At 37.1% G+C, this 24,757-nt stretch overlaps 1 protein-coding gene across 1 annotated transcript; it reads left to right on the top strand.

Annotated features, from left to right (window-relative positions):
* Positions 1–8,598: 8,598 nt before the first annotated feature.
* LOC134791480 (uncharacterized) lies at positions 8,599–23,563 on the top strand. Its single transcript, XM_063762523.1, has 7 exons — positions 8,599–8,707; positions 17,235–17,441; positions 18,885–19,036; positions 22,072–22,117; positions 22,483–22,560; positions 22,659–22,762; positions 22,843–23,563. Exons 2-7 carry the CDS (start codon positions 17,238–17,240, stop codon positions 23,435–23,437), a joined length of 1,179 nt encoding a protein of 392 aa, XP_063618593.1. The 5' UTR covers positions 8,599–8,707; positions 17,235–17,237; the 3' UTR covers positions 23,438–23,563.
* The last annotated feature ends 1,194 nt before the right edge of the window (positions 23,564–24,757 follow it).

Here is a 24,757-nt window from a genome sequence, read left to right as displayed (position 1 = left end):
GATAATATGACAAACAATACATTATGACTTAAAACTTTATGGGAAACAAAGGGGCCCCCAGTGTCAAATGTGAATTTCTTCAAACAAAAACCTCACTTTTGACACTGACACATCTAATCCATATCGTTTCTATATCTATTATTTGACGTATCTTAAAGTTCGAATCGGGAAGTTAGTCGCAAACTTTTGAATTCGTCATTGCATTGTCGGGTTCCATCCATCTGAGACGCCACTCTGAGTATTTATGGTGCAAATTGGGCGTTGCAATAGTTAGGGAGGGGACACTTGAGACCTGAAACTAATCATTTGTATATCAATAACGATATTTATTTGGATTGTTTTGTATGTATTATTATCGCATTTTAAATTTTGTTATTCAGTGAGATCAATTTCACTACGCTTTATGTCAGAAATACAGGTACAGTCAGAGTCATATAGTAGGTAGCATCCAAAGTATTCAAATAGTTCGGTACACCATAATATATCATTTGTATGGCGTACCTAACTATTTGAATACTTTGGATGCTACATACTATATGACGCTGACTGTACTTATCTAAATATTTTGAATGAAATAGGTACGATATTTCATCGATTTTAAAGTACTTACCTATTGCGAAAACTAATATGCGTACATGCGTTAACTTAATAAATAAAATCATGAACGCAATAAAAACGTTTGCTTTTGTTATCTATTTTTGGGTCATTCTCAAAAAAAATATGTCTGCGACCCATACAAAATGTATGAAAAGAGTACTGGCAATTAGACGACACCGCAGACATAAACTCGGTGAACGACCCTTTAACAGTAGATTTATTTGGAATTAACAAACCTAATCTAAATGTTTTTTCTTTGATGGCTTTTCCCGTTTTCAGAATCCCCGTACGATCAAATGCAAACAGCAGGTTTCCGAGAACATTTATTTTGCAACCGGAAATTCGACTATACCTGCGGTTCTGACCAACATATTTAATTACAGAGTACAGTCAAGGAATTTGATTTCTGTGCCATTCCGTACCTCGTGATACACCAATAGGAATTTCATATTATTGTAACTTTGGTGTTGTGAGTTGTGAGTGACTTCGTTCGTTTGTTAAACCCACACTCGTATTTTAATGCCTTTCATTATGTAGCAGTCATATAAACTGGTTTACTAACGAATGGGCCAAAAACGTTTCCCAAAGTATCACATCCCAAACTATGTTTCCCAAATTATCATTTCCCAAAAAAATGTTTGGCAAAACAACTTATCGCAATTTTTCAGTTAGCAATAGTCTTTTTTGGCAAGTTATTGCTTAGCAAATAATTACTTGGACAAGTTTCATTTTACCAAGTATTATTTAGTCAAATGTATCATTATTATCATTAAGCATAACATATATTGCATGGCATACAATTTACATAGCAATGGATATTTATTTTTGCTTTTATTTGAAATACTTAATCCCGACCTCGGTTTTTTTATCATTTTGGTTATGTTTTACGCATAATACGGATGTGATTAGTTGAACCATAAACATTATAATTTTTAAGAAAAAAACCGATTTCTATGGGGGCCGGTGAAAGATTATTGTAGATGGTGCACTAGGTATGTAGAAAAAGAGGTAAAACCACCCACTTTTTAGTAGCATTTCGTTTCTGTAAAGGTCGTAGTTCTAGCCTAACCTAACCCACTTCTCTGATAGCAGTTCGGTTCTGAGAGGATCGCAGTTCTAACCTAATCAAACCCACTTTTCTAGTAGCAATTCGTTTCTGTAAGGCTCGCAGTTCTAACCTAACCTAACCCACTTTTGTTCGGTTCTGTGAGGATCGCAGTTCAAACCTAACCTAACCCACTTAACGGCTTTTTTGGAATATAAATATTAGCCAATAAAAAACGTTTGCTAAATATTTTTTTGTCCTAACAACATTTGACAAAGTAAAATCATGCCAAGTGATAATTTGACCAAATAAATTATATGCGAAGTGTAACATTGCTAAAGGTTCCTTTAGAAATGAAACTATTGCGATAAGTTTGTTGGGAAGTGAAATTTGGCGAAAGGTATTTGGCCCAAACGAAAGTACACCATATAAACTACTATTAAAGGGCTGTCACAAAAGATCTCAAGTGGCACTTTAATCTCTCTTTCAATAATATAAAATAATGTAAAATTGGCAATGTAATAAAACCACTGTGTCCCAACCCTCGCGATCTATGCGGACGCGCGCGCAGCATTCCTAGTCGCTGACTGTGACATTCGGTTATTCCATTGCCTTGTTTTATTGCTTGCTTACAAATTGTGTTTTATTTATACACTGCAATTGGTTAGCGATTGATTTATTATCCGCACGCAGTTGAAGGATCGTAAATGAATGCAAAACAACAAAAAAGGGAACAAAGCAAGCCGTTTTACACGGCTGTTAAAAATGCAGTGTGTGGGTTGAAACCACTGAAAACCGAATCTTTAGCAGCTATTACATAACTAATACCTACGTATAACTTGTGGACTACCTATATATTAGTATAGAGATATATGAAGTGAAATAAAGGTGACCAGTTAATATGACACATTAACTGCTGTCAGTAGAAAAAGGCGCCAAATTCAAATTTTCTATGGGACGATAACCCTTCGCGCCTACATTATTTAAATTTGCCGCTTTTTTTTCCTGACGGAATTGGCTTGACAGACTTTATAACTGATTTTGTTTGTGAATATGATAATTAACTTAAGCCGCAATGTACTAATTTCAGTTGCAAGAACTGAGTGCTTCTGTATCGTGTTTCGATATTATAGCTCGTGATATTGAAAAACTTGTGATTTGAATCATGTGCCATGATCCTTTTACTTTAACTTTATATGTCGTAGTAAAATTTTTACAGCTTGCCACTTTTATCACCACGTTTTACAATGTTACTGTATATTGAGCAGTGCAGCTACTCTATTGTTAGACGAAAGGAAGGACCCGTGCGTATTCGCCTTTTCATACAAATGTAGTCCTCATTTTCCTTTCTGGATATTAACATTATTAAAAATATTTTGACACAATTTGTTATATATCAACCACAGCTATGTTCCTACGTTTGAATATTTTTCGAATTTTTAATTAATAATATGAGTTAGGCGCATTTAAACATTTGTATGAAATCTGTTTATCGCTCCTAATTTTTACAATAATAAAAAAATCTAAAAAAGTCAAACGTAGGGGCATAGCTATGGTTTACATTAAATTATGTAAAATAGTTTTCCGTAATATCAATATCCAGAGAGGAAAATGGGGACTACGTTTGTATGGAGAAGCGGCCGTCACACCTTTCCTCTTAAGGTCAAGTCATGAATAGTCTAATATTGTCTTCTAATCGTTGTAATCATGTATTGAATGCTGCCAATTGTAAACCTTATTTTACTATGGAAAATAACGTTTCATTACCATGAATAACTTGAAGTTTTCGAAGAATAAATACCTACATAAAAGTCAAAATTAACTTACAACTTACAATCACAATATCGAAGCAACAAGCAATTTTATACTTTTAGTTTACTTAATAAGCAGTAACTTTTAAACAATATCAAAATGTTTGTCCCGAACTCATCAGCATAGAAAAAGTTGTAAATGAATCAGAGCGGTCTAGACTAGACCATTTGCATGACGAAGTATCTTCCAATAGAGCCTGGCCATGTATTGCCGCGATGGTTTGACTCGGGCGAACCAGTGTAGCTACGAGTATAACGTATAACTTTCGCGTTTTGTACACATATTTTGTGATTGCGAATTTTCCTATCTCTGCTTGTAGGTACGCCACTGTAGCATTGTTACTTAGTACCAAAAAACTGGCAAATTCTAAAATATTCTTGACTAATATAGTTAGTGACAGGCCGAATTTATCGGCCACTAATCGACCAGCCATGTGCGTCATCCAAAACAGCCACGACCACTCTGACAAGAGTGCACGACTAAGAAGAAGAATCGATTACTATTTTTGTTGATCTGTCATCATTTTGCCGTGCTTGAGTTTGGAAAGGACATGTCTCTGACGTCACGCATAGTGGGACACTTTGGGGCTTATTTTAGAACATCAGCGCTTTATGGCTAAACTGGATAAATAGCTACAGGTAACCGAAGAACAAATTTATATAGGTTGGCGCCTGCGTTCGATACGCGTTTGGAACAGCTAAGAGAGCGTGAAACTTTTGCGTCTGCTATTACCATACAAGGGTTCAAGGGCATTGAATGTAATAAGGGTGGGCCATGTAAAATCTGCGTGAACTACTGAAATGTCCCCACTAAATTGAAGGCCTTAAATTATGCACGTGACCCTATACAACAACTCGTAGGTAGTTTTCCTTCTTCAAAGATCTACTAGTAAATAATGATGTGTTCTTTTTTTTTCGTAGACGTATAGGCAGGTGTGGCGATTTCGTCGCTTTGCTACAGGTAGCTAAAAGTACATCCGTTCCACGCCAACTTTGGTGGCTAGCATTAAACCGTGCGTGGCGCTGTCGCCACCTAGCGCCCATATCTGTCCTGATCGTAACAGACGCGTTTTGTTAGAGAGTGCGTCTTCTGTACCTAGTACTATTATTTATTCTGTGGTATAGGTAATATATTTCGTGAATTTCAAAGGTAAGAGTTTGGATTCGAACCTATGACTACCGGTTTGGAAGTAGCACGTTCTTAAAACGAAACCGCCTCACCTCTTTTCTGTGTCCTGCGTGAAAAATAAAACAGTTACTTATTGTTTTTAACGTAAGTATGATCAACACAAATAATAACTAAACATTTCTAGATGCCTACCTATTATGAATGAAAATGTCATTAGTAGGTACCTATTATAACAAATGCAGGGTGTATACTCATTTATTCACATATCAAACTGTCTAATACGTGCCACAGAACAATGCGTAAATAGTCAACTCGTGATTTATTATGGCACCAAGTTGTGAGTAAGCCTCACCTACACAACTTAGGAAGGAAATAGTCCACATATCGAACCTGACATTTGATTGGATTAATCACCGAGTAAAAGTAGATCGGATAACTTGGCTCACTGCTTACAGGTGGGCGGTCACATGCTTCAAAGACAAATACAGAGCAAAGTTACATATACTGTCGTCAAACCTCACACTACGATACTGATCAAACAACGCTGCTAGACATAGCCCTAGTTCTCGATTTGTTCGAGCGCATCGTTTTGTTTGCACAGGTGACATAATAGACTGAAATGTAGCGTGCGTTGACGGATTGATGATTCAGGCGAAAGTGAATCTTAACAGGCCAATAATAAGGCAGTTTCACATAAGGTATAAATTTATTGGATATTCATCTAAATGAGCGTTTCTTTTATTTTTTGCCATTTTTATATATTGTGACTTTTTTGCCACTTTTGTGTTATTTCTACTCAGAATCACGAGCTCTTTCGATTAGGATAAAAAAATGTCCCAGAGTTTGATGCTGAGCATCGCGAAATCCCAATACATGGTGTGTAACGAACCAAACCCGCTTGAAGACCCTCTCATTATCGATGGACAGCAAGTCACTCGGTGTGACGAATACAGATATTTGGGTACCATGGTGCACAGCTCAGGAAATTTGGAGGGAAACTTGCAGCACCGGATCGCCGCTGCCTGGCTGAAGTGGCGGGAAGTCACTGGCGTTGCCTGTGATCGGAGGATGCCCGTGAAGCTTAAGGGCCTAGTCTATAAGAGCATAATAAGACCGGTTCTGACCTATGGGAGTGAAACATGGGCTATGACGCAGAGCCATGTCCGATCTGTCCAAGTCGCCGAAATGAAGATGCTCCGGTGGATGTGCGGGGTAACGAGGCTCGATAAGATACGCAACGAGTACGTTCGCGGTAGCCTCGGAGTACGTGATATCGCCGATAAGCTACAAGAGAGCCGACTGAGATGGTTTGGGCACGTAAAAAGAAGACCTCCTGATTACATCGGGAATGTTGCTATGGATCTGAACATTGTCGGCTCCAGAGGAAGAGGAAGACCGAAGATGAGATGGGCAGACACCATAGCAAAAGACATGAGGGCCTGCGACGTTTCAGTAGACGACACGTCCGATCGCGCGAAGTGGAGAGAAAAGACCAGAAAAGCAGACCCCACAATCAGATGGGAATAATAATGCTGAGGAGAGAGAGAGTGTTACCATTTCCCCATACACTGCTGAACAGAGTGCACGGCAGCTCCAACACCATCCTGAGCATGTTCGCTGAGCGCTTGGACTGCCCAATGACAAAACTGCCGACACTGGGTAGAAATCATCACTGGCCAAACAAAGTGATGATTTTTACCTAGTGTCGCTAATAATGTGTAATTTGTATTTGTATTGTATGTTGTTTGTTATTTGTAAATGTTTGTAGCGTACCTAGTTTGTAAATGTATTTAATTTAATTCAATTAAATTTTTTGTAAATGTAATATGGGTCCTCAAACCTGAAATACTTAAATTATTTTTTATTTTATTTTTTTATTTATTTGTATGGCGGTAACAAAAAGGAAAGTTTGAAAAATGTATGGGAATTTTAGGACACTTTTTTCTCCTATAAGGATGAAAAGGGCTCGCGATCCTGACTAGAAATAACGCAATACATATAAAATGACAAAAAATAAAAGAAACGCTCAAATACTACTTAAGTATTTTTTCATGTTTCTCTGACATAACATAATAGTCTTAAGACAGGATTTAGATACAAATATAGTCAGGTAGGCTGAGGTAGGTAGGTCTAGGTCTCGTACACACCCGAGAAATAATTAAACGAACATTTATATGTAGGCAATATAAACTTTTGCCTTATTCATAACCCATACACCTACTTAACTGTCGTGTCGCCCCGAAATCAGAGGCAATCTTGGAAATATTACATACATGTCGACTGTCGACACGAAGAGCTCTCTGTAGACAGAAAACAGACGAAGAATTTAAGCTGGCACGTACGGATAGGCTTTATTTTTTACCGATAAGGTTACAGCAGACATACGTACATAACATATACGTACACATATATTAATAGCCACATCTCAAAATTTATGACTATTGGAGATTAAATCTTAATTAAAAATAATAAAATTAAGTTTTCTTTTAAAAAATTGATGCCCAAGTGGCCGTATTAAGGATGACTCACTTTAGACCGGGCCGTGTCCGACCCGGAGCTTCCGGTGCATCGTTTTCTATGGAAAGCATCACGTGATCACCTGTCGCGTCATAGAAAAGTAAGCCCCGGAAGCTCCGGTCCGGACACGGCCCGGTCTAACGTGAGTCATCCTTTACCCATAGGTACGGTACTCACCCATATACGAGTATATAAGCGTAGCCAAAGAAATCGCTTCGTAAACGCAACATGCATGGCACATCACTGCCCTAGCCAGATGTAAAACCATAAAAATATCGTGATAAATCAAGCAATAACGGCCCCTACTCCATTGTTTATAAGAACTTTAGCACCAGAATCTAAGTTGCGTGGAGCTGTACGCACTTTCAGCCTTGGCTCGATGTCATTTGTCGCTTCCATTCATGATCGGGGCCAGTTGTAGGGACATTAAACTTACCTTAACGTGCGGCTAACTTATGTAATCCCTTGGTTAACAGTAAGTCAGTTCCTACATATAAGTTTAGATTTGACTTATCCTTTTTTAATAAATACCTACATCAAAGCAGAAACATACCAAGACCCAGTTGTTAGTGAACAGTCACTGAGAATAATTTACTAAGCACTTGTCAATGTTATCTGATCCTGTATCAATGATGAAGTGGATATTTACAGCTTGGTAACTAATGCAGGGTTTTCTTTACTCGATCAAACATGGACTTACCTGACTCGACGGGATATTAGATCGGATATTAACGTCGACACTGATATTATCCCCGCAGCTGCAGTCTCTATTAGAACGTATTCGTGGATGGCACACATTATAACGGTAAATTGATTAATTCTTACAGCAGAGTAATTGTTGATATTACGTCCACGTTAATCGATAGTGAAGCAATAACATCCAATGACATAATAGGGTCAAACAGATCACTGTGTTATGTCTTTCCTGTAGACATACACGAGAGTTAAGGGCTATAAAGGCTAATTTTCTTATTTAACCCTTATCCACATGAAAAGGTCCTCCTTTTATTTAGAGAACTATGATAAAATCATTGCTTACATGCCCACAAGCTGTTAACTATTGCCCACAGGAGAGAAAAATGTACTGTTCGCGAACACACTAGTTTTCTCTCCTGTGGGCAATAGTTAACAGCTTGTGGGCATGTAAGTAATGATTTTATCATAGTTCTTTAAATAAAAGGAGGACCTTTTCACGTGGATAAGGGTTAAATAAGAAAATTAGCCTTTATAGCCCTTAACTCTCGTGTATGTCTACAGGAAAGACATAACACAGTGATCTGTTTGACCCAATATGATTCAATAGAAGTCAACTTCAATAGAAGCTACGCATCAAAACAAGTGAGTAGAGGATAGCAGTTACCTTTAGTGCGTTGTTCAAACAACTATATTTGAAGCTGACTGTAAGTTCACATGTTGTGAACCTGAGCGTGTTAACCGAAGTTTAATTATCGGCTATCTCCACCGTGCCGCCGTCCAGCATTGCCAAATGATCAGTCAAGACGAATTGGCACTAAGCACGCCCACGTCGACCTCAATCACAGATAATTGGATCAGTCGACCGCCGAACCCCATATTGAGTGATCATTACCTGTGCCTGGAACTGCGAAGGTTAGTGGTGGGGAGTGACATTTGAGCCTTTCCATAGACTAGGTCTAGACTGCGCTGGACCTCTTCTTACTGCCAGCGATGTGTGTTTTATATGGATATCGTTTAAAATTTTGAAATAACTATTGCATAATATAAGTAGGTATTTTATAATTTCTATAAAAAACATATCATTTAAATTCGAGTTGACACGCAAGACAAAGTTCTAATTTGTTAAAACATAAACCTGCGACGATGCCCTTTCAAAGTCAAAGTGAAATGACATTGCGATAGTAGGCAAGTTATGTTTTGTTTTGTTTATTATTATTTTATAGACAAATACCTAACCGTGAAATGACTTCTGTTTAACATTTTAAGATTTATATTGGGTTGTTTATTATTTAATCCATTGAGTTTTCAAACCCGAGGAGCTTGTCTTTTAGAGGCTTCTTAATATTGTTTAATTAAATTTGAATTCTGCTTTCTTAGAAGTTTTAAAAACAATGCATTATTAGCAGCCATAAAGTTCTCGCTGTTTTTAAATTAAAACTTTCCAAATTCAACTGGTATAAGTGACCGAATCCAATCAAGTTGTACCTATAAAAGTAAAAGAAAAACAGTTGAATTGAATTTATTTAGTTTCATACTTCTTTGTTTTTTTTTTGCATTCCTAGAACAAGTGAGAAGCGACAGTAGCTCGCGCGCGAAATAGACCACACGTTCTTAGGTACTGTAATAAAGTAATTTGGATTAGTTGACATTTGCTTGTATGGAAATATGATCGATATGCTCTTATTTATATTGCATTGGTATTGGTTCTAGGTCCTGTATTAGATCTTAACAAATACCGAATTGATTATAATTAAAGATAAAAGTTTAAAAATTGCATTTCTATACATCTAGTAGGGTACAAATCAACTTATTAATTTACGAATTACACATATATAAACAATGTCCTGAGTCAAGCGAATTTTTTTTTTTTTTTTTTTTTTAATTTATTGAGAAAACCAAACAGTCATATAAACATATCAAAAATACAATACAAGATGTACTGCAACAAAAGATACAATAAAAAAAGACCTGGAGGTTCATAAATTATAAATTATGTTAACTGTGTAAGTACAATTATAACTACTGCATATTAATACCAGATAGAAAAAACTGCTATCAGTACTTAGGTACTAAAACAACTTACGTTTAACTATGGTTTTTAGACTAGATATCGAATTTTGAAAGCAATCTATTTCGGAGAGATGTTTATTATAGTAACTAGGAACCCGTCTGAAAAAGGTATGCCTGGAATAGTTCTTGACAGAAAAACTTGTAATATTAAAGGTACTCGTATGTACGAGTCGTACCTAATATATTTTTGAAAAGTCATAAATTGGAAAACTAGGTGGAACGTAGTGGAACAAGATTGTCTCAGTCTCTATCAATACTTATTGACCGATACTGCATCTGACTATATTTTTATTATAACGAAAGCTCGGACTCACCTTCTTGGAGCAGCATTCAGATTCTATGACTCCTAACATCTTTTTTTTCATTGTTTGACCTGTAGGCTTTATTGTTCCAAGCTTCTGCAACTCATTATAACTTTGCATTTTATGACGTTGAAATGTGTTGGTACCACACCCGTTAAAATTATATTTTGAGGAAAAAAGTCAAGTGAAAACGTGACTGACTCCATAAAAAAAAAATCTGTTTATTTCAATTAAGAGGTTATTAATAGGGAGCTACAATCAAATTCAGTTACAATATTTGGAGGTTATTTAAACTAAGCTTAGCCTTAATTATGTGTACTTATATTGTTTTGTTTAAGTTAGTTAGTGCTTAAATGTTAATACTAGCTATATCTTACATTAATTCATGTTAATCAGTGCTTTCTTAAGTGTACTCTTTGCTTTATCAGGATATTTTTCAAAAGTTTCTACTACTTGTTTGGGTAAGCTATTCAAGATATTAGGTACGTATATTGGCCAGAGCCTTTTCCCACATTCATTGGTGCTTTTAGGTATTCTATAGTATGTTATATCTTTTCACACTTACAATTCCCTTTGTCACCACTATAACTAGATCGAAGAGAAACCTTAGTCTTACCTAAACCTAAAGTCTTATCATATATCAGAATCCAGAAACTTTCAGTATGGCCCGCGTACAATTATGGGTAAGTTCAAATAAAGGTTAGGGTCATCTCCCAAAATGTTTGGGTCGGGTATTAACCTAGTACCTATACAAAGTTTATTGTTGCTCATTTACGAGTAACTTAATTAATGTAAACATTCCAAAACGTAGCTCCATTAATATTTTCATCAAAGAGCCTTAAGGGAAAAACATGAACAACAGAATTGGGGTCAATTGCTAATGTTTTTCTTTCATTTATTCTTAAGTGGCAGACTTGCCAGAGGAAAATCGTCTTACCTATCAAAACATTACAACATTAAAGGATGATTCACGCTAGACCGGGCCGGAGCTTCCGGCGCTTCGTTTTCCATGGAAAGCACCACGTGATCACCGAACAGCCGATATAGAAAATGACAGGTCGGACGCCTTGACCCGGGCCCGGCCCGGTCTAGCGTGAGTCATCCTTAAACGGTCACTCAGTGAAAACACATAAACAAAATTTGAGGATAATTTCATGTGCCATTTATCTTTACGATCGCAACGGTATTCATTTACAAAAAATAAAGTAGATGAGGTCATTCCTTCCGCGCCATAGAGCATTCTGCGTGTAAAAACTAGTATAAGGAGGTATCTCCGAAACCATACGTGACGACACAGGCTAAGTATGCGCTTCAAACACATTTAAAGGGGTATCCATAGTATTTCATACTTAAGTTGAATAGACACTGCGCATAACAATGGTGTAGGCGTGGTGTAGGCTAAATTAAGTTATGAAAAAACCGGGCAAGTGCGAGTCGGACTCGCGCACGAAGGGTTCCGTACCATAATGCAAAAAAAAAAAACGAAAAAAAAAAGCAAAAAAAAAAACGGTCACCCATCCAAGTACTGACCACTCCCGACGTTGCTTAACTTCGGTCAAAAATCACGTTTGTTGTATGGGAGCCCCACTTAAATCTTTATTTTATTCTGTTTTTAGTATTTGTTGTTATAGCGGCAACAGAAATACATCATCTGTGAAAATTTCAACTGTCTAGCTATCACGGGTCGTGAGATACAGCCTGGTGACAGACGGACGGACGGACGGACGGACGGACGGACAGCGGAGTCTTAGTAATAGGGTCCCGTTTTACCCTTTGGGTACGGAACCCTAAAAAGCGTTCCTTTAAAAGACTTCACTACTCTAACCAGCATTATAAAAACCTTAAGTAGAGAAAATGACTTTCGGATGGGAACTGCAGCTGCATTAAGGATGACTTAATAACACGGCGTTAGAACGGGCCGTGTCTGGGCCGGTGCTTCTAGCGTATCGTTTTCTATGGAAAGCACCACGTGATCGCTTGTCATGTCATAGAAAAGTAAGCGCCGGAAGCTCCGGCCCGGACACGGCCCTGTTTAACGTGAGTCATCCTTTACTGTTGCGGCATTATATACTGCTGCGTCGTCGTCGCGGGCACTGCCGCCGATTACTTGATAAATTGAGTGACGAAAAACGTCGCGGCGGTAAACGTCACCCATTTTAACAAGGAAATTGACAGTGACAGCGCCTGCTTCAACGCCACCACTGTAATGTCGCAACAGTAATGTAGTTACAGTACGCGAGAACTCGTTCCGAATTAATGTAACGTTTAACAATACACGTACTGATTTTCGTTTATTTTCTCGAATTATCTAGATTAGATTAGATTAGATTTTAATTGCAACGATCAAATATTAAGGAGATTAAAGCGCCTAATACCCACATTCTTCAATTCGACTGTCTCATCTGATAAAGTGACGATACGTTGGGCTGAATCGAGATGGGAGTACTAATTTCCCAGAGGACAAAAGACGTTATTTGCTTTAATTAAGAAATGTAACGCTATCCTGAATCCTTTGTTATGTGACAGGGTAGAGCAGTCTATTGTAAGATTTTCTTTAAACATGGTCATGTTAAAGTGTGGGTGGAACTGAATACCTACAAATATTATCTTCATACCTAAATAGGTAGGTTAAAATAGGGAATATTAGGCAAAGCTCTGCGTAGGTGTCACAACTAGCACATACAGTAAACAAACATCAATGACACATCATGCGTCACTACGTCAATCACATTGCCTACCCTGAAACACGACAATCGAAAGTTCGGTTTCTGCCTCTCTATCACTCTTGCATATTCGAGCGATAAAGAGGCAGATAACTAAATTTAGATTTTCGCGTTTTATTTACCGGTAGGCCGTTGTTAACAAACCGCCTTGATGCATCAATGTCATATTTTATTGTCTGTGAAAACTTGTCAAAAAACAGATTAAGGCACAGTATGTATAAGTTAATCTATGAATTTACTAGAGTCGGTAGTGCTGCACTCTGGCGGCAGAACATTGCAGTAATATCCCCTATTAAGTAATAACATCTTTTATCTTAGTTTTTTTTTTTCTTATTTCGGTTTTAAACTAGTCAAACTAATGCATATATAAGACAGTCTCTTAAAATACGAATATACGTACGTACCGTAAAATAGAAGTCGTACAATTCTGTAACAACCTCTATGTTTATACAATTACAATAGAGATATAAAAAAAGTTTTATACATAATATGTAAAATAAAAATGTTTTAAATTCTATCCCGCATTGGTTGCGCACAACGCGATTTGACACCAATTACTGGCCCACTTCGTTTCGTCCGAAGGACCCGTCTTTACGAAGGTATATACAGGGTGGAACATTTCTAGGGACTAAGCTGAAAGGATAGTGTTATCTAAGTCATCTACAACCGAGTTATTATAATCGTGAATCTGGATTAAAAAGTAAAACAAAATCATTAAAATAAACTTATTTTATATCAGTGACAACCCTACAAAGTTATTTACATTTTAAATTGACACATGTCATGTCATTCATAGGATCTACTTGCTAGGGTTGAAACATACAGATTTTTGTCCTAACGTTTAACAAACTGTATCTCAAAAACAGTTAGAAATATTAACGTGATTAATAAGTGAAAAATAAAGTACTTATTGTTAGCCTGAACAATTCCCAGTTTGCGTAAAAGTCCTTCGTTCTGTTCCGCCTGATATAAGTCAATGGCACTCAGAGCGTAAGGAAAACCAATTACCCCCAGTAATTTTATTTGGAGAAAGTGTAGGTAGAAATAACAACATTATTTTACATGTAGCGAAACCTTAAAAGCCATGTTTGGGAATAAAATTATGGTAATTCTAGTAAATTTCCTTAGTGTAAGCAAAGAGAATTTGAAATAGAGAGTTACTGTCATGGTAAATTATGTTATGTAGCAGTGTAGCTGCAGTACATTAACTGCCATCTTTCGACAGTAGATTAAAACTGTTAGAACGCCATTTGACGTTGATCATTATTCTTTCACTGATATGTAGAGTAGGCTGAAGGTTATAGCGCCATCGCTCGAAAATATTGCACCATGCCTTTGGCCTACAGTCGAGTAGATGGCGTTAATATTAATATTTAACAAGTTAACACATATCAGTGAAAAAATAAGGATCAAAGTCAAATGACGTTCTAACATTTTTAATTTTCTGTCGAAAGATGGCAGTAAATTTACAGTGGATACATAATTTACTTTGACAATGCGCCTATATGCACTCTATTCTCTTTGGTGTCAGATTAACTGAGGTAATTCAAATACATGTTTAGTTCTACGTTTTAGTTTTTTTTTGTTAAATTCAACTGTTTTTTTTTTGTTGTACCCACAATAATTATATTAAAATTGGTGAATATAATTAATAAAACTGTAACAAGATAAAACGAAACTTACCTACAAAAAATCAATAGGGGATATTACGCAAAACTCTGCGTAGGGGCCGCCATTAGTACAGACTGTAAACACAGACCGCCTTTATGCATCAATGTCATATTTATTTCAAATATATTGTTCAAATTGCTCTAGTTCAAATACTGGATTGGAAAAGTAGGCTTAGTTGTATTTGTGTAGGATGAAGGCGGAAACAGTGGCTCAGCTTGAACAGTGGCTCAGTCGCCCAAATATCGCCTCTGTCCTGTTGAAATTAGGTTGAATGAGCCACTGTACCCGCCCTTTTTCTACCGAGCAACTGTTCCCTCCTTACTCTTTTTACCCTTTGGGTACGGAACCCTAAAAACCAATGCGTATATATAAAACAAAATATTCTCATTAAATCTGTTTACTAGCGTGTTACTCTTGACCCGTTTCCGTCAATTGACAGCGCCCTTCGACGTAATAAGCTCCGTTATTACGGCGCAGGCGCGAGGCGTGCGGTTGAATTTGCTTAGAGACAAAAGGAAATGTATAGTGCGACATTATACATAGTAGAAATTAAATAAAATGGAACTGAAAAATGTTCATACTAAAATGTTGCCATGTTTAAGCATTTTACGTCAAAAATTTATGAATGTAGTATGATACCTTAGGGTATGGTGCTTTACGCACACTAGCGTCCCTTCCCCTCCCCCTGACGCAACCCCCCCTTTTTGCATGAAATATGATGTCCCGGTTCACAGTTTTTTACATGTTTTGAGGAAAGTATACATTTTAGGAAAAAAGTGTCAATGAAAGAAATAAGCCTTAATAAATTCTTAATAAAAAAGGTCATATTCATTTTTTTTATATGATGCACCATATTCATGTAAGTATTAGCTTGTTAAAATTCGAAATAACATAGTTTTTACTTAGGATTCGAAACTCATTTATTATACACAATGTAACACGAGGAATCCGAATAATTTTAACAGCGTATTCCTGATCATATTTAGAGACAAAAATGTCCTATAAGTTTTTTTGAAATCCGGCTAATTTCAGAGTTAATACCAATTTAAAAAAAACAAGTTTTTATTGTTACATAGTGCAAAACGCCTTTTTGATGGCGATGTTGCTACTATGGGACGTAGTCTAAATATCCTTATTGATAGATGTCAAAAAGAGACAAGTAACACTTTGCAAAAGCTAAGTTTTACGAAAAAAAAAGGAAAAATCCATTTTAACTGACATGTTTACCAATAACATTTACTTTTTATGTACAAATATATTCAAAAAATAGAAAAAAAAAAAAAAACAAAAAAAAAACTTTTTTTGGCGAAATTGACCGAAATTCATATTACTTACGTTTTTTCCTTCTTTTGATCTCAGAAATAAAATCTTTCGCATTTCTTGAGAACACCTTGTATAATAAGTTAAAAAGTGTTATAAAATGAATATAACCTTTTTTACTAAGAATTTAATAAGGGATTATTTCTTTCATTGACACGTTTTTCCTAAAATGTATACATGAGGTCAAAAGAAGGAAAAGATGTAAATATGAGTTTAGGTCAATTTCACAAAAAATATATATTTTTTATTGTATCATACTACATTCATAAAAGGCTGGCTATAATTAGTTTTTCAAAAAACACAATTTGACCGAATCATACAAGCGGAAGTTTTTAATCAAATTTAAATTTACAGAATTCATAATTTCATAGTTTTAACGGTCCTAGCTCGATGACCAACATATGCCTAAGGGTGGTATTCCATCTGTCCAATATCATTGCGTCTCACTCTGAGACAAAAAACACATTGGATAAAGAAATTGGACAGGTGAAATACACACCCTAACACACCGTATGCGTAATGCAGCACGGCTCTAAGCCCTCTACATACTGCCTAATTACCTACATATCCCTTGCGTTGCAGCGCAAACGGAATCAGTTCTTGAAGCTTTGGAATTTCAGAGACCAACGGGAATGGAGTACCAGGCGGAGTATATTATTATACCATGTCAGAGACTACCTTGTTCAGTACTTTTCACTTACGCTTAGGAAGAACTGTTCCGCGCCTCCACCGGCGTCGGACGCGATACCGGTCGAGAATTAATTACTTTCGTCTCAGACGAACACGAATTATAGTGGTTCAGGCTCTGTCCGTGAGGAAGTGGCTCCAAGGTGTGTTGTCAAGGGTATTGTTTGTTCAAGCTTTATTCTACAGGGCCACAATACCACTACACGAAGCGCAAGTGAAAAGTACTGAACAAGGTACTCTCTGAGATACCAAAGCTTCTAGAACTGTTCCGCGCCTCCACCGGCGTCGGACGCGATACCGGTCGAGAATTAATTACTTTCGTCCCAGACGAACACGAATTATAGTGGTTCAGGCTCTGTCCGTGAGGAAGTGGCTCCGAGGTGTGTGGTCAAGGTTATTGTTTGTTCAAGCTTTCTTCTACAGGGCCATAATACCACTACAATGTCCTACGCATTCGTTAAGAGTATACAACGCAAATGATATGTACTACTTACCCAGCGAGCTGGAGCAGTGCTGCTTTACGTATACGGTGTGATCAAACCTTTGACCACCAAAGACGGCCATAGACGCGCAACGCGCATGGTTACCTACTGTTTAATTAATATGTACCTTCGTACGTCCATATGGTTAATCACAGAGAATGATAAAAACGTTTTTTTTTTTCAGGGCATGCCCTCAGAAAACATGGCGATCGATATGCGCCGCACCAAGCTGAAGGCCTCGGAGGCGGCCATACTGGCTGGTGAGGTACAAAAGCCAGGCTGGCAGTCCAAAAACGAGGGTATCCACGAGCGTGTCAGCTTTGAAGATGCGATCTGGGGCTTCGATCTCGCCGGTGGATCCTTTTACAAGACTCCTTTGAGAGTTGTTGCCGTAAGTTCTTTCTTTCTTAATCTGGTATTCATATTGTTCACGTTATATCGGCAATCAGACAATGATGAATGATGAGTACAGCCGCATGTAGTAGTTCTGGAAAATGAACGTACAAAAAAGGGAGTGATTTAGGGATTGAATTTTGCAGGAAAATCCCGTATCAACTAGTTTGAAAATGATTACCTACTGAAAGTTCTTTTTTTATTTGACGAAAAATGTAACAAAAATGTAAGAAACAAACGTTAATTTCTAAGACGCAGTATTTAATTTAATCTCGCTCGTGGGTTTACAAGACTCTTGCTTGCAAGAATTGTTGCTGTTTTTTCCTTTTCTGTCTACTGATTATAGTCCCTAATAGTTGCATAAAAATAGCTCTAAGGGTTATTGTTGCCAGTTATTTTTCTATCGTCAAAATATAATTTTATTGGGTAACTAGATTTGAACTAGATCTTATGAAGTCCACTATAGATAAAGAAGTTCGAGATTAACCTCGTTGAAGAGTAGACGAAGCAATAATAAAATTACTTGAACCGTCTTCCGATCAGTCATACACATTATTCTAGGCCAGAAAATATTGGTTTAGTAATTAGAATGCGAGCTTTTATTACTAATTATGTAATGACCTACAGACATCGCCTGTTAAATGAGTATGTCTAAGAGCTGATTTGTTGGTTTTGACACGGTTTGACTGAGACTAGATGAGTGTCGGATTCTAATTTAACTAGAACTTTAACTTTTTAATTAATTTCAGAATGGTACAGACCTTTCGTGTAAACGCTATTGCACGGCTTCTCACATAATTAGTTATATAAACTGAACGCTTTTTGTCCGAGTACCTATAAATTGTTCTAAAAATTCTGGCCGAAAATTATGAAATGGCTGGACTTTTCATTTTGAAATTTTGAGTTTAGTTTTAGTATTCATTGCATTTATTTAACAGAAGTAGTTTTACGCATTACGTATGCATAGCATTAGGATTACAGAAGGAAAAACTGTCATAACTTTTATTTTGACAACTAATATATTTGGTAAAATGTTAAAATAAGTATTTTGTGGACAATTTCCGATCTCCATTATATCATAAGATCATAACCTTAAGCTAAAATAAATATACAGATACAAACTTAATTAAGTTTTGTCTCAAACTTTATATTCTATTATAGTACTATTTTTAATGTTTAGTATTATATTATAGTACTAAACATTAAAAATATAATACTAATACCGACAATGCCGTAACAGCCATATTAAAGTATGTTGTTTACAGATGTAATGCATAATTGTTTTCCGTCGTATTTCCTCGGAAACGTTCGTATTTGTCATGCTACTTCAGTCAACCTCAGTACTTTTTGTACCGAGACTGACTGAAATAGCAAGATACGTTCGTACGTTTCCGTGAAAACCCGATGGAAAATAATTATGCACTACATCTGAACGTCACAGGTAAAACCTGACAGCAGAGCGGAGAAGGCAGGCATCCGTCCCGGTGACAAGCTCCTACGCATCAACGACATCGACACCTCCACCCTCAGCATCCAAGAGGCGCACGCCATTATCATCGAGTCCGGGATACATCTCAAGATAGCAGTCACATCGTAAGTAGGCAGCTAAAGCCAAATGAACAAACTTGCAGAAGAAATCAGGAAACCAATATCAGGGCGGAGAAGATAGGAATACCTATCATCTGCTCAGGAACTTATTTCGGTGATAAGTTCCTGAGCAAAAATGACATCGAAACCTCCACTCTTAACATCCAAGAGGCGCACGCCATTTTCATCGAGTTCGGGATCCACCTTAAGCTAGCTGTCACAGGGTAAGTCTAGGTGGCCAGAGTCAAATGAAGAAGCCTTACAGAAGAAAGTAATAGTAGAGCCGGAGAAAACAGGTATCCACCTCGGTGATAAGTTCCTGAGTAAAAATGATACTTGTATACCTACACCCTCAACATCCAAGAGGCGAACGCCATTATCATCAAGTCCGGGATCCACCTCAGGATAGCCGTCACATCGTAAATCTAGGCACTCTAGTCATATTAACAAGCTTTGATGGCAGAGCCCATAAGTAGTCACCGTAGCCTGGGGACGATGCACCTCTATCTTACCAGCGTGTTTGCCGACCCTTTGAGTTTATATACAAGGTCACACAGAACAAATTTTGCAGATAGAACCCGACAGTAAAAAACAATCTACGTGTCTGTCTACGTGTCTGTCGTCGTGTTTCTGGGAACTCTAAATCATTGTTTATTTTAACACAGCTGAAACGAGTCCCTCGACCTGGTTTAACGCCGTTTTCCATTATAGTTTTATGTTCACCTGTCACTTCAACCTGAACTACATATATTGTCTTTGATACTATACTGCAATTCACAATTAAACCGAAGTCGCCTTTGTTATAATTTAGAATTCTTAGTTACTAAAATAACATATTTCCGTTTTGTTTTTTTTAGCTGCCCAAACTCAACCTGTTAGGCCTTCAAAATACCGAAAATTGACCTTCTAATTTCTGAGAAGAGATTTGTAAAAAAAAAAATATAATAAATATATTTTTATATAAAAAATGAGTTTGTGGTGAAGTTACAAAACACCTCCTCATTCTTTATTCATGTTCTCCAACATATAACGAAACCAGTAATTAATTATCAATTTTTTTGAACAAATCTCTTTTCAGAAATTTTATTTGGTAAAAACAAAGAAAGAAATAAACAAACATAATAAAACTTAAAAATCTAAAGATAAAAAATTTGGCCCAGATCGCCGTCAACGGGCAAGGTGCCCAGAAGGCTGGCTGTATTTCCCCGCTGTATGGCGATACTAATACGCTGGGCGAAATAGTGGCCAGCTCTCTGGTCACCAGAAGCCTCTATTAGGCGCGCCGACAAGTCTTTGTACAGTCGACGCGCACTTGGCCCCCACGGCCCCAATGTTTCGACACCAAACGCCGCAAATATGTAGCTGCTTCCCAGAGCGGCATATTTGCGGCGCTTGAGGCTCTCGGCTGAGGAAGCCGCAGCGCCAGCAGAATCTTTGGTGCTTGGAACATGGGACGGTGCCAGGGTATCAACGCAAGTAGCGTCCCAAACTAGCGGCCGACCCATGCTCCAAGGCACCAGTGTCAATCCGTCGGGCCTCTTGCCATCATCCCTGGCCAGACCGCTGGGCTCGAGGACTGCAGGTACTTTGGCACTAACAAGAGCCCGACGGATGACATCATTTATACTGGCATGGCGGGGGATCCTGCCAGCGCTTCGAACACATGAGAGGCCATGGTGGCCAAGAATGTCCACCGTGGTGCCACATTGACAGCGATGAGGCTGATTGGTTGATGCCCCTACACGTAAGCTAGCTGCTAGGCGGAAGGTAGTGTTGTCTAGAAAAGTCCCAATGTTTGGAGAGGGTAGCGCCTGCAGCCACAGCCCTGACTCCCACTCTGCAGTCGCAAGGAGACGAGCTCGGTCTGTCGAACTAGGTGACGTATCTAAAAGGTTTTTCCGTACTAGTTGACAGATCGGCTCGTCCCACTGCCTCTGCGAGCAGGGAATTTCAGAAATTAGAAGGTTTGGTCAATTTTCAGTACTTTGAAGGCCATTTTCTCCTAACAGGTTGAGTTTGGGCAGCTAAAAAAAATACGTGTCCGTTATTTTAGACTACTCTACCCTTCCTTGTAAGTACTTTTTCACATCACCTATTCGAAAAAGGGCTTTTTCTTCCCCACTAGGAGGGATCAAAGTGGCACTTTTCTTCCCTGCTAGGAGGGATCAAAGTTGTACCTTTCTGTTATAGGACACGAGTTTTTCTTTCTAGCATACTATGTTTTTTTGGTCAAATAATACATATTTTGGAACAACAATTTCCTCATAATAGTTGATGTGAAAAGCAGTATGTGTCACACGGTATCAAAATTATTTCGTCTTGGGCGTTAACACTTGCACGCTCAGGATTCTACTTTAGAATCCCTCACTATGTTCGAGATTCTATTGTAGAATCCATCGCTTCATTCAGGATTCAATGTACGCCCTTGACGGAAATATATCATTTTGATCCCTTGTAACACAAACTACTATTTCTCGCGATAACATAATCAATTTCCAGCATAAAAAGACAAATGGCTTAAGAACGCGGCATTTCCAGGCTTTCCCAGTGCGACTTGCCAGCTCTCTCGGAAATAAGGCACTGACTTTTACTAAACTTTTTATTAACAACATAAATTATACTCCAATAGGATTCATAAGAAGGAAATATTATCGATTTCGCTGAAGAAGAAGATAACGAAGCAAAGTCCATAAGATGATTCAGAAAAACAAATTGTAGGTTTTGGGTAAAAATATACCATAGGTACTTATGTATTCTTGTTACTACAAAATCTCGATAATTTGGATTTATTTATGAAATATAAGATATTTTGTTAAGGTTCTTAAAAAATATTGTATTCGTAACATAAGTATTCGTTACCTACCTAATCACATCCCATAAAAACTCGAATGTGCGAATTAATGTAGATTTTTCATACATTTTTAAACTACGCAGCAATGAAAACGATTTAACATCCATATTAAACCCGAATAAACTTGATATTCGTTAAAATCGTCTAAGTCATCGTAATACTAAAATACTTACTATTTTTTCTATTTCAGACCTGATGACGAGGAGGATGCTTATTACTGTTACGAGGATCCTTTGGTAAGAACGAAATCTCTATAGCAATGCAATATTATTTAATTGCCTAATGTTTCATAGGCCTAATGTTTAATAGCCTAATGTTTCAGGTTATGTAGGCAGTTAAAAGGCTGGCCAAACAAAAAGAAGAGTGGCGGTTACTCCACCGACACGAGCTCTTAAATACTGATGATGATGATGAATGTTTCATAGCCCACTTGTATAAGAATGTATATTTAATATAATAATATCTTCATCAATCATTTATCTACTGATGGTGATAATTATATAGTATATTTGTAAATAAAATTCTAGCACCAAGCACCTAATTAGGAGTTATTTGCAACGACGTGCGAATTTGATAAATGATGTTTATTTTTAATTCTCAGGACACCGGCTACGACAGTGAAGAAGAAAGGAGAAAAGAAGAGGAAAAGGCACGGAAAAGACAAGTTCATGCCAAAGTGGTAAGATTTACTTTAAATAATCGTTTAAATGATTTATGATTTTTATGAATCATTCGAGGCTGTGATACATTTATTTAATTGATTTAATTTAATTTCAGAGTTCTTATTGGAGTTTACAATGGCCATGGGTCAGCAAAAGAAGAATAATTTACAGAGAATCCAATTGTTTTATGGTGCCAAGCAAGTACGAAGGTAAACACAGGTAATTCTTGGTGAAATTAAAATATGATTTCTTCTTATTAATCGAATAATATGTTGTATTAATAAAACATTATTTTTCAGAGATAAGTTCTCCGTACAGCCCATGATTAGAACCCAAAAGGACATTGTTCTAGATAGTATCCAGTCAACATCTCAGCAAATAATAGACAACGCGAAAGATAAATTACAAAACGATATACCTAAAGAGACTCAAAACACCAACAGCCAAGGGCCTATAATTAATGGTACAGGACAAACTGAAAACATCCCTAATGGAACTGAATTCAATGTAAAAGAAAATAAAATTATGTTGCCACCAAAAATCCCTGAAGAGGAGGAAGACAGCGTTCAAGAGGTGTCCGAGGTAGAAGAACTGAATGAAGTTACCAATTCAGCAATGGAGGAAGATAGTATACAAGAAGAAGTTACAAATTCTGCATTGGAGGAAGAAAGTATACAAGAAGAAGTTTTAGAAGAAGAAGAAGAAGAAGTGAGTGAACTTGATTCTGAAGTTGAAGAAAAGAGTCAAATTGATACAAGCGAAGCAACGGATAATCACGACAATGTTCTTAATGAAGTTTTAGAAAACCATGACATATCAGCAGATGAAGAGGATAAGATATTGAATAGTATCCTCAGTAACGGTGATACAAGCGAGAGCATGGACGAAAGATAAAATTTATTAATGAATAATACAATCTCAACTTTTGTATTTTTGATAATTGTATTAATCAAACGTAAGTGATACTCTCATTCCTCATTATCATGGTAGTTGTTACAATAAGTTAAATTTAATTACATTGGTAGTGCTACAAAGAAAATTGAGTCCTGGGGTTGTTTTAGTTATAACTATACGTAATAAAAAACGACTACTAAAAGGTATCTTGGTGGTGTATATATTTATTTGTAAAGAACAAACATTGAAGTCAAATTGAAAGTTAGGTAAAATAAAATGGATAATTAACTTCACGAAATGAATTTCAAGATCAAGTTTCGTTCGGGTTCGTTGTAATAAATATTAATTTTACTTTGAACTATGAGTCATATGAGAGAGTGTAAGAAATTGTTGTGCTTTGATTTATTGAGAGTAATTTTGTTGCCTTAATTATAAAACGATTTGTTCCATGAAATCAGTTGTGTTTCAAATAAACTTCAGTAATATACGAAATTTTAATTAGGTTCTTAAAGGTCACTATATTATTATGCTAAAATGTATGTACCTTCTTATATTTTTACTTCGACATGTCACATTCACGAACTAGTTCAGTTTATAATGATACGTATTTTATAAGGCAAAATAAATTTATTTTATGTATAAAATGTTTGCTTCATTATCTCTTTTCGCTTCAGTTCACCTGTTCAGATGATCTTGCCATTAAATGGGTGGAATATTCACGATCAATATAGAGCTGATATAAGGTAAACGTACTGGTGCTCGACGCGGTCCAGTACATGTCATCTTGAAACTTCAGTCATTGTCAATAGAGGTGACAGCAGGGTGTCATCTATTGGGCATTAACATGTCCAGCACTAGTACATTTACCTTAATGTATAAATTGTTATGGGTAGCGTTAGAAGGTTGATTAAACTTAAGTTTACCCGGGTATAACTAGCATTACCTGTACATATTATTACAGCTAGCGTTGGGAAGACCTAAGTGTGTACGGGTAAACGCCGAACACTTACTATTTTTTATTTCATATTCGGACTTTACCCAAAAAGCTTGGATAATACTAAGTAACCCCGGGTAAACCTAAGTTTACCTACTCAATATTCTAGCATTACCCGTAACATGGGTATACTTAATTTAAGTAAACTTAAGTTTACCTGGGTGTACCTACCTAGTACTTATGTACCCGCGACCTCCGGATTGAAAGTCGCACGCTCTTACCGGTAGGCCACCAGCGCTTCCTTAAGGATGATTCACGTTAGGCCGGGCGCCGTGTCAGGGCCGGAGCTTCCGGTACATCGTTTTCTATGGAAAGCATCACGTGAT

This window comes from Cydia splendana, chromosome 6, assembly GCF_910591565.1.
Source record: "Cydia splendana chromosome 6, ilCydSple1.2, whole genome shotgun sequence".
In the NCBI taxonomy this organism is placed as follows: domain Eukaryota; kingdom Metazoa; phylum Arthropoda; class Insecta; order Lepidoptera; family Tortricidae; genus Cydia; species Cydia splendana.
The sequence above is the reverse complement of the archived record's forward strand: the minus strand, read 5'-3'. Positions and strand labels throughout refer to the sequence as shown.